The sequence below is a fragment of the Staurois parvus genome, unplaced genomic scaffold (assembly GCF_062004578.1).
Source record: "Staurois parvus isolate SC_StPar_1 unplaced genomic scaffold, SC_StPar_1.0 ptg000848l, whole genome shotgun sequence".
Classification (NCBI taxonomy): Eukaryota; Metazoa; Chordata; class Amphibia; order Anura; family Ranidae; genus Staurois; species Staurois parvus.
Window position 1 is genome coordinate 258,300 of NW_028318644.1, and position 10,586 is coordinate 268,885.

At 52.0% G+C, this 10,586-nt stretch overlaps 1 protein-coding gene across 4 annotated transcripts in view; it reads right to left on the reverse strand.

Annotated features, from left to right (window-relative positions):
* GNMT (glycine N-methyltransferase) overlaps positions 1–7,229 on the reverse strand; it is a 122,785-nt gene extending 115,556 nt beyond the window's left edge. For 2 of the 4 annotated variants that reach the window (XM_089655555.1, XM_089655554.1), the window contains exon 1: positions 6,876–7,227. In XM_089655555.1, the coding sequence (XP_089511681.1) occupies positions 6,876–7,081 (206 nt within the window). In that variant the 5' untranslated portion in view covers positions 7,082–7,227. Of the gene's footprint in view, positions 1–6,875 lie in introns of all 4 variants that reach the window. The other 2 variants (XM_089655552.1, XM_089655553.1) reach the window with 2 other exon arrangements.
* Between the last annotated feature and the right edge of the window lie 3,357 nt (positions 7,230–10,586).

Here is a 10,586-nt window from a genome sequence, read left to right on the forward strand (position 1 = left end):
ACCTTCAGAGTCCCATTGAAGATACTTCATATCACACATGGAGATCCTACACCGTCCATCATATGTCCGATCTATAACATGCCTCCATGCGTGCAATAATGCGAGTTATGATCTATACCTTTGCTTCCATATTAATGAAAGGAAGAAGCTCCTCCCCCAGACAAAATAACTTCCCTTGAAATACAGTTTACTGGAGGGGTTTCTGATTGGCTGACAAAACACTTTTGATCTTCCATGAAAAGACATCACTTGTCATTACTATAGATAACAATTAAGGTCACTATTGTGTTTACCAGATACACAAGTCATCCTGTCACCATATAATACCCCCTCCAGTCTAATTACCATCAATAAATACTTCTTGTATGGTCAAGTCACATTCTTTATTATCCTTAAATGTAAACAATGTATCCTCTGAAATGTCTAATTAGATAAACAGGCGATTCCCCAAATACCGAGGTGACCTCCCATAGAATTAACATGGCAAAGAGTTCTTTTGATGTGTAAAGTGGTCATGTCACCGGCCTGTCCCAGAATGAACAATATGTGTTTCAATATCTATCTAATAAAACATACAATATACTTTAAGACCCACCACGTGCGTTGCTACCGGTCACTATGTTGGAGCAGCAGCTACCCTGGAAGAAGGTACTGGTCACGTCTGACACTGGGGTCTGGAACCAGCCTGTTGTAGGGTTTGCTGCACGGCACCTGAGACAAACTCTGGGTTATATGTCCATTTTGTAGGAGTCGCCTGGTTCTACTCTCCCCGCAGGCTTGCTGTCATCAATGTGGAGCTCTACTTTTTCATAAGTTGCCAGAAGTCAAAGAAGCCGCAGACCTCGGCCCTGATAGACTGACTGTCCCGTGGGAGGTTTATGATGGCACAGGACCCAATACTCTGCTGGAGCCCCTGGTCAAAATCCTTTGGCCTGCCAGTTGCATCTATCCAGGGATGGCCTCTGTGACGGGAGTGACTTCGGGTGGGGGGCCCATGGAACACAGCTCACTTTGGAGAGGTGGGGAGACCCCTGTCTCAGCTCCCCATATCCCTATTATGTGTAAGTCCCCCTGTGCCTGTTAGGTGTACAGGGTGATCTGTCCTAATATTGGGGTGGGGGGTTGTTTAATGCCATGTGGTTGCATCCCATTGTTCTACTGTTTGTCTTGCTTGGGAGCAAACTATTATGGGATGTATGTGTTTATGTGTATTAGCTTAGTGGGGGGGTGTATCCATCAGCCCTCCCTCCTGATGGGACCATCTGCTGGTGTGTCTCTTGTTACTAAATGTAGATTACCCCGCCCTGTGTCATTATGCAGGGAGGGGGGATTGTCCCCTGAGTGTATATATCTTGTATCTGTGTTCAAATAAACTAGTCTACTTCCTGGTTTACTTCAAATCTGTGGTGTCTGTGGTTGGTGTTTGGACAGGGAAGCCATATTCTAACGGAAGTACTCAGCGCAGGCTGGGACATTTCCATTACAGCCTTCCCCACTGTATAAGAGGTAGAGCTGCCCCCCTGTCCAGGAAGCTTGGACAGAACCTACTGAAATGATCTTAGAGGAAGTGCCGTCTCCACCAGTGTGGGACCTGTCCGCTGCGAATCTCCCAGACAGCAGTGGCTCTTCCATTCTGAATTCTCCAGTGCTGGTCCTCTCTCAACCACCCCTTCTGAGTTATACTGCAATGACCATTTCCACAGCTGCAAAGGAGAACCCATTTATCCTTATGGTTACCCATATGGGGCCTTGCAAGGGGACCTCCTGGAACTCGCTATCTTTTGGTGACAGTGACAAGGATCCTTAACCATTGCCAGAGCCTCATGTACCCTACCCTGCTATCTAGTAGGCACCTCTGGGTTCCCAAGTGGCATCAATTTAACAGACTGGACACAAAACCACTGCCCAGTGGATGCATTGTTGCCCCAAGGCTCAGTGAGGATCACCCGTTTGGCTGGTTGCAAAGATATTTGGATATGTTTGGGAACATAAGGGCTTGTCTTCCCCTATGTACTAGACATGCTATGCCATCAGCTTGGAAAAACAAAACAATATAAGATATAGAGCTATCTGCAAGAAAACACATGCCAGAACATCTCAGGAGCATTCAGCAAAAAATGAGTATATCGAGGCAGAGTTCCACCGGTTATCCCGGGAATACAACATCGGGAGGCACATCCGCATGGATTGCATCGAAACTGTCAAACCTAGGTTCTTCTTCCTGGTCTTCCACCTTATCAAGGGGATCCACACAGGAGAAGGTGTACCTACCTGACCCATACTTTCATGTATAAGGTTGTGCATGCTGTGTCACGGTTTAGTTTCTCTTGCCTGATTGGGTCTTGTGCCCAATGTTATTTATGTTGCACTACAACATTGGTTGTTCACATCTTGCAATAAAGGAGGGGGATGTGTAGGCACGTTGCCTACTGTAGGTAAGAAGGGATTATTGTTTTTACCACCTTCTCCAGATAAGTTTCAGGTTTTCTTTTTATGGGTCTGGTCCATTGGTCCTGTGTGATTATAAAAGGAGAGGAGATCAGATCCCAAGGTGTCACCACTGAATTCTGTTTGGGGAACCGCACAAAAACCATCATGCAGAGGGTCTTCTGGGACTTTTAGTCCTCGTTGAAGACACTGACTCTTCGGGACACTTTAATCATGGATCACTATCACTCTGGATTCACCAATAAAAGACTTTACCGATGCAGGTATGCTGGGGCAGCCACAGTTATAGTTAGGAAATGACTTTGTGCCTATTTAAGGAAAGCCTTTGAAATGTTGTCCTGCCTGGTCAGAAGTTATTCTAAAGGGGTGTATGAAAGCAACCGGCACACTACAAATAGACATCTGACGTTTAGGTCAGTTAAACCGCATTGGGGTATTAAGTCAGTCTCCTCAAGAGTTCACATGGTACGGAGGAGATGCAAGTAGTTGCCAAGAGTAACGATAGACTAAGTAACCAGTACAAGCAGCCATTTGTGAAGTGTGGTACCTGTGCTAGGTGAGGTGTCTCTGGTAGCGAGAGGGTTGAAGATTTCGGCTCGGTCATGTGATCAGCTGTGTCCAATCATATCGGCATTTCTCTCCTCACTAACTGTCACACTGACAGAGGAGAAGAGCAGAGAGCCGGTAATCGGCATTCCTCGGAGGGGACATGTACACTGATCATCAGGGCACGGATGATCAGTGTGTCCTGATGATCAGTGTAGCCCCAGCAGTGCCACCTGTCAGTGTCCATCAATGCCACCTGTCAGTGCCCATTAGTGCCACATCAATGCCACATATCAGTGCCCATCTGAGCTGCCTTTCAGTGTCACATATCAGTGCTGCCAATCAGTGCCACCTATCAGTGCCAGTCAGTGCCATCTATTAGTGCCAGTCAGTGCCACCTATCAGTGCTGCCTATCAGTGCCACATAACAGTGCCAGTCAGTGCCGCCTATCAGTGCCATATATGAGTGCTGCCTTTCAGTGCCCATCAGTGATGCCTGTCAATTACATCAGTGCCACCTACCAGTGCCTCCTCATCAGTGCCACCTATCAGTGCCCATCACTGCAGCCTCATAACGCATATCAGTGACGGAGAAAAATCACTTATTTACAAAATTTTAAAACAAAAACTAAGAAAAAACTCTTTTTTTTTTCAAAATTTTCAGTTGTTTTGGTTTGTTTAGCAAAAAAATAAAAAACCCCGAGGTGATTAAATACCACCAAAAGAAAGCTCTATCTGTCTCAAAAAATTATAAAAATTTCATATGGGTACAGTGTTGCATGACTGCGCAATTGTCAAAGTGCAACAGCGCTGAAAGCTGGAAATTGGCCTGGGCAGGAAGGGGGTAGAAGTGCCCGGTGGGCAGGAAGGGGGTAGAAGTGCCCGGTGGGCAGGAAGGGGGTAGAAGTGCCCGGTAGGCAGGGAGGGGGTAGAAGTGCCCGGTAGGCAGGGAGGGGGTAGAAGTGCCCGGTAGGCAGGGAGGGGGTAGAAGTGCCCGGGGGGCAGGAAGGGGGTAGAAGTGCCCGGGGGGCAGGAAGGGGGTAGAAGTGCCCTGTAGGCAAGTGGTTAATTGCATTGTATTGGTGACTCATTACAGGTAATAGAGAGGTGTATTAGTGAAAGGGATGGGGTGTTGGTGACAGTGTGATATTGGGGTGTATTTGTACTGACACATGACAGGTGATATGTTGGGGTGTTGGTGACGGTGTGATATTGGGGTGTATGTGTACGTAGGTGATATGTTGGGGGTGTTGGTGACGGTGTGATATCGGGGTGTATGTGTACACAGTTGATATGTTGGGGTGTTGGTGACAGTGTGATATCGAGGTGTATTAGTACGCAGGTGATATGTTGTGGTGTTGGTGTGACATCGGGGTGTATGTGTACACAGGTGATATGTTGGGGTGTTGGTGACGGTGTGACATCGGGGTGTATTAGTACGCAGGTGATATGTTGTGGTGTTGGTGTGACATCGGGGTGTATGTGTACACAGGTGATATGTTGGGGTGTTGGTGACGGTGTGACATCGGGGTGTATTAGTACGCAGGTGATATGTTGGGGTGTTGGTGTGACATGAGGGTCTATGTGTACGCAGGTGATATGTTGGGGTGTTGGTGACGGTGTGACATCGGGGTGTATTAGTACGCAGGTGATATGTTGTGGTGTTGGTGTGACATCGGGGTGTATGTGTACACAGGTGATATGTTGGGGTGTTGGTGACGGTGTGACATCGGGGTGTATTAGTACGCAGGTGATATGTTGGGGTGTTGGTGTGACATGAGGGTCTATGTGTACGCAGGCGATATGTTGTGGTGTTGGTGTGACATCGGGGTGTATGTGTACACAGGCGATATGTTGGGGTGTTGGTGACGGTGTGACATCGGGGTGTATTAGTACGCAGGTGATATGTTGTGGTGTTGGTGTGACATCGGGGTGTATGTGTACACAGGTGATATGTTGGGGTGACGGAGTGACATCGGGGTGTATGTGTACACAGGTGATATGTTGGGGTGACGGAGTGACACCGGGGTGTATGTGTACACAGGTGATATGTTGGGGTGACGGTGTGACACCGGGGTGTATGTGTACGCAGCTGATATGTTGGGGTGACGGTGTGACACCGGGGTGTATGTGTACGCAGCTGATATGTTGGGGTGACGGTGTGACACCGGGGTGTATGTGTACGCAGCTGATATGTTGGGGTGTTGGTGTGACACCGGGGTGTATGTGTACGCAGATATGTTGGGGTGTTGGTGTGACACCGGGGTGTATGTGTACGCAGGTGATATGTTGGGGTGTTGGTGTGACACCGGGGTGTATGTGTACGCAGGTGATCTGCTGGGGTGACGGTGTGACACCGGGGTGTATGTGTACACAGGTGATATGCTGGGGTGACGGTGTGACATCGGGGTGTATGTGTACACAGGTGATATGCTGGGGTGACGGTGTGACATCGGGGTGTATGTGTACACAGGTGATATGCTGGGGTGACGGTGTGACACCGGGGTGTATGTGTACGCAGGTGATATGTTGGGGTGACGGTGTGACACCGGGGTGTATGTGTACGCAGGTGATATGTTGGGGTGACATCGGGGTGTATGTGTACGCAGGTGATATGTTGGGGTGACATCGGGGTGTATGTGTACGCAGGTGATGTGTTGGTGTGACATCGGGGTGTATGTGTACGCAGGTGATATGTTGGGGTGTTGGTGTGACATCGGGGTGTATGTGTACACAGGTGATGTGTTGGTGTGACATCGGGGTGTATATGTACACAGGTGATATGTTGGGGTGACGGAGTGACATCGGGGTGTATGTGTACACAGGTGATATGTTGGGGTGACGGAGTGACATCGGGGTGTATGTGTACGCAGGTGATGTGTTGGGGTGACATCGGGGTGTATGTGTACGCAGGTGATATGTTGGAGTGACATTGGGGTGTATGTGTACGCAGGTGATATGTTGGGGTGTTGGGGTGACATCGGGGTGTATGTGTACGCAGGTGATATGTTGGGGTGACGGTGTGACACCGGGGTGTATGTGTACGCAGGTGATATGTTGGTGTGACATCGGGGTGTATGTGTACGCAGGTGATATGTTGGGGTGTTGGTGTGACATCGGGGTGTATGTGTACGTAGGTGATATGTTGGGGTGTTGGTGTGACATCGGGGTGTATGTGTACGCAGGTGATATGTTGGGGTGTTGGTGTGACATCGGGGTGTATGTGTACGTAGGTGATATGTTGGGGTGTTGGTGTGACATCGGGGTGTATGTGTACGCAGGTGATATGTTGGGGTGTTGGTGTGACATCGGGGTGTATGTGTACGTAGGTGATATGTTGGGGTGTTGGTGTGACATCGGGGTGTATGTGTACGTAGGTGATATGTTGGGGTGTTGGTGTGACATCGGGGTGTATGTGTACGTAGGTGATATGTTGGGGTGTTGGGGTGTTGGGGTGACATCGGGGTGTACATGTACACAGGTGATGTGTTGGGGTGACGGAGTGACATCGGGGTGTATGTGTACGCAGGTGATATGTTGGGGTGACATCGGGGTGTATATGTACACAGGTGATGTGTTGGGGTGACGGAGTGACATCGGGGTGTATGTGTACGCAGGTGATATGTTGGGGTGACATCGGGGTGTATGTGTACGCAGGTGATGTGTTGGAGTGACATCGGGGTGTATGTGTACGCAGATGATATGTTGGGGTGTTGGGGTGACATCGGGGTGTATGTGTACGCAGGTGATATGTTGGGGTGACATCGGGGTGTATGTGTACGCAGGTGATATGTTGGGGTGACATCGGGGTGTATGTGTACGCAGGTGATATGCTGGGGTGTTGGGGTGACATTGGGGTGTACATGTACTGACACACTCACCCTGTACCACATGCGACATCCAGCACCGTCTTGCAGTCGTGTTTCTGCAGCAGGGAGATGATCCAGGTTCGATATTCATCTGTTCGGCTTCTCTTGTCTCCGATGTAGTAATGCCAGACCCGGGCTGCTCGCCCATCTGCGTACTGATCCGGCAAACCCTCAGCAGCCACTCCCAGGGAACGTGTTCGGTAAACGCTGTCCACCATTGTTACCGGTTACTAGACGAGATTAGACCGGACGGGCTGATGAAACATTCAGCTGGTTGGAGTTGTGAGTTCATGTCGAGTCAGCATATGAGGATCGCAGGCGGTGCCACAGCCAATGGCTGGAGACACATGTGTGACACCCACCATAAGCAGCTCTGTCACTGGAGGGCCAATAAACGCCCAAACTGTTACACCCCTCTGACCAATCACAGCCTTCCTGAAAATGTACACAGAGGCACACCTTCTCTGCTAGCGAATCACAACTCACCTGGCTAAACTACAGAGAGAGGAGAGGAGAGAGAGGGAGAGAGGAGAGAGAGGAGAGAGAGGGGAGAGAGGAGAGAGAGGGGGGGGCGAGAGAGAGGGGAGATGAGAGAGAGGGGGAAGAGAGAGGAGGGAGGGGAGAGAGGAGAGAGAGAGAGAGGAGAGGGAAGAGAGGAGATGAGAGAGAGAAGAGAGGGAGAGGGGGGAGAGGAGAGATAGAGGGGAGGAGGGGAGAGAGAGGAGATAGAAGAGATGAGAGGGGGGAGGGGGAGTGAGAGAGGGGGAGAGGAGAGAGAGACAGGGGGGAAGAGGAGAGGAGCGGGAGATAGAGGAGATAGAAGAGAGGAGAGAGAGAGGGGGGGAGAGAGGAGAGGGAGGAGATAGGGGGAAGAGGAGAAAGAGAGGAGAGAGAGGGGAGAGGAGAGAGAGGGGAGAGGAGAGAGAAGGAAGAGGAGAGAGAGGTGAGAGGGAGAGGGGGGAGAGAAGAGGGGAGAGAGGGGGGTAGGAGGGGGGAGAGGGAGGAGAGAGGAGAGGGGGTTGAGGGGGGAGAGAGAGGGAGAGGAGAGAGAGAGAGGGAGGGGGAGGAGAGAGAGAGGGGGAGGAGAGGGGAGAGGAGAGGAAAGAGAGAGGAGAGAGATGGGAGAGAGGAGAGAGATAGACGGGAGAGAGAGGAGAGATAGATGGGTGAGGAGAGGCAGGAGAGAGGGAGAGAGAGAGAAAAGAAGAGTGAGAGAGGAGAGGGAGAAGAGGGGAGAGAGATACATGAGATAGAGGGGAGAGAGGGGGAGAGGAGAGAGAGGTAGGGGGAGGAGAGAGAGGGAGAGGAGGGGGGGGGGAGAGGAGAGGGGAGAGAGAGAGACGAGAGAGAGGAGAGGAGAGAGGGGGGTAGAGAGGGAGAGAGAGAGAGAGAAGAGGGGGGGAGAGAGGAGCAGGGAGGGAGGAGAGAGAGAGGGGAGGAGATAAAGAGAGAGGAGAAAGAGAGAAGATAGGAGAAGAGATGAGATAGGAGAGGCGATGAGAGGAGAGAGGGGGGAGAGGAGCGAGAGATCGGGAGAGGAGAGAGAGACAGGGGGGGTGAGAGAGAGAGAAGAGGAGAGAGAGGAGAGGGATATAGAGGAGATAGGAGAGAGAGAGTGGGGAGAAGAGACGAGAGAGAGGGGAGATGGAGAGAGAGGAGAGGAGAGAAAGGGGAGAGAGAGAGGGGGAGAGGGGAGGGGAGAAGAGAGGAGAGAGATAGATGAGATAGAGGGGAGAGGGAGGAGAGGGGGGGAGAGGAGCGAGAGGTAGGGGAAGGAGAGAGAGGGAGAGGATAGGGAGAGAGAGAAGAGAGGGGAGAGAGAGAAGAGATTAGAGGAGAGAGAGGGGGGATGAAAGGAGAGAGAGTAGAGAGAGAGAGAGAAGGGAGGAGAGAGAGGAGAGGGGAGAGAGAGGGGGGATGGAAGAGAGAGAGGGCGGGAGAGAGGAGAGAGAGAAGAGAGGAGAGCGATAAGAGGGGAGAGAGATGAAGGAGAGGGGGGAGAGAGGGAGAGGAGAGAGGAGACGGAGAGAGAGAAGAGAGGAGAGAGGGGGGGGGAGAGAGAAGAGAGGAGATGATAGAGAGAGAGGAGAGGGGGAGGAGAGAGAAGAGAGGAGGGGAGAGAGAGGAGAGGGAGGAGCTGGAGAGGAGAGTGAGAATAGAGGAGAGAGAGAGAGGAGAGTGAGGGGGAAGAGAGAGGAGGGAGGGGAGAGAGGGGGGAGAGGAGAGGAGAGAGAGGAGAAAGAGGGGGGGGAGAGATAGAGAGAGAGGGGGGAGAGAGGAGAGAGGGGGAGAGAAAGAGAGATGAAAGAGAGGAGATGAGAGAGAGAAGAGAGGGAGAGAGAGAGGAGCAGGGAGGAGAGGGGGGGGGAGAGGAGAGATAGAGGGGAGGAGGGGAGAGAGAGGAGAAAGAGAGAAGATAGAAGAGAGGGGAGGGGGGAGTGATAGAGGGGGAGAGGAGAGAGAGAGGAGAGAGAGACAGGGGGGAGAAGAGGAGAGGAGAGGAGAGGGAGATAGAGGAGATAGAAGAGAGGAGAGATGAGAGAGAGGGGGGGGAGAGAGGAGAGGGAGGAGATAGGGGGAAGAGGAGAAAGAGAGGAGAGAGAGGGGAGAGGAGAGAGATGGAAGAGGAGAGAGAGGTGAGAGGAGAGGGGGGAGAGAAGAGGGGAGAGAGGGGGGTAGGAGGGGAGAGAGAGAGGAGAGGGAGGAGAGAGGAGAGAGATAGAGGGGAGAGAGAGGAGAAGGGGTTGAGGGGGGAGAGAGAGGGGGAGGAGAGGGGAGAGGAGATGAAAGAGAGAGGAGAGAGATGGGAGAGAGGAGAGATGATAGGAGAGAGAGAGGGTAGGAAAAGAGAGAGAGTAGAGAGAAGAGAGGAGAGAGAGGAGAGGGGAGAGGGGGAGAGGAAAGAGATGGAAGAGAGAGAGGGCGAGAGAGGGAGAGAGGAGAGAGGAGGGATAGAGAGAGAGGGGGGTGAGGGAGGATGGGGGGAGATGAGAGAGAGGAAATGAGAGAGAGGAGAGAGAAGAGAGGGGAGAGATGGGGCAGAGGATAGGAGAGATAGGAGAGAGAGAGGGGGGAGAGGAGGAGAGAGGAGATGGAGAATAGAGGAGAGAGAGAGGGAGATGGGGGGGGAGGAGAGAGGGGGAGGAGAGGAGGGGGGAGAGGGGATGAGAGGAGAGAGGGGAGGAGAGAGAGAGAGGAGAGAGGGGGGATAGAGAGGAGAGAGGGAGAGAGAGAAGGGAGAGAGAGAGAGAGAGAGAGAAGAGAGGAGAGGATAGAGAGAGGGGAGGAGAGAGAGAGGAGAGGGAGGAGAGAGAGAGATGAGATAGAGGGGAGAGAGCGGAGAGGGGAGAGAGAGGGGGAGAGGAGAGAGAAGAGATGAGAGGGGGGAGAGGAGAGAGGGGGGGAGAGGAGAAAGAGAGAGGAGAGAGAGGGGGGAAGAGGAGAGGGAGGGAGAGAGAGAGAGGAGGAGATAAAGAGAGAGAGAGATGAGAGGAGAGAGCGGAGAGAGGGGAGAGAGAGGGGGGAGAGGGGGGAGAGAAAGAGAGAGGAGAGGGAAAGAGAGAAGATACAGAGAGCAGAGAGAGAGGAGAGAGAGAAAGAGAGAGGGAGATGGGAGAGAGAGAGGGAGAGGTAGGGAGAGAGAGAGAGAGGAGAGGGAGGGGGAGAGGGAGAGGAGACAGGAAAGAGAGGAGAGGAGAAAGGAGAGAGAGGAGAGGAGAGGAG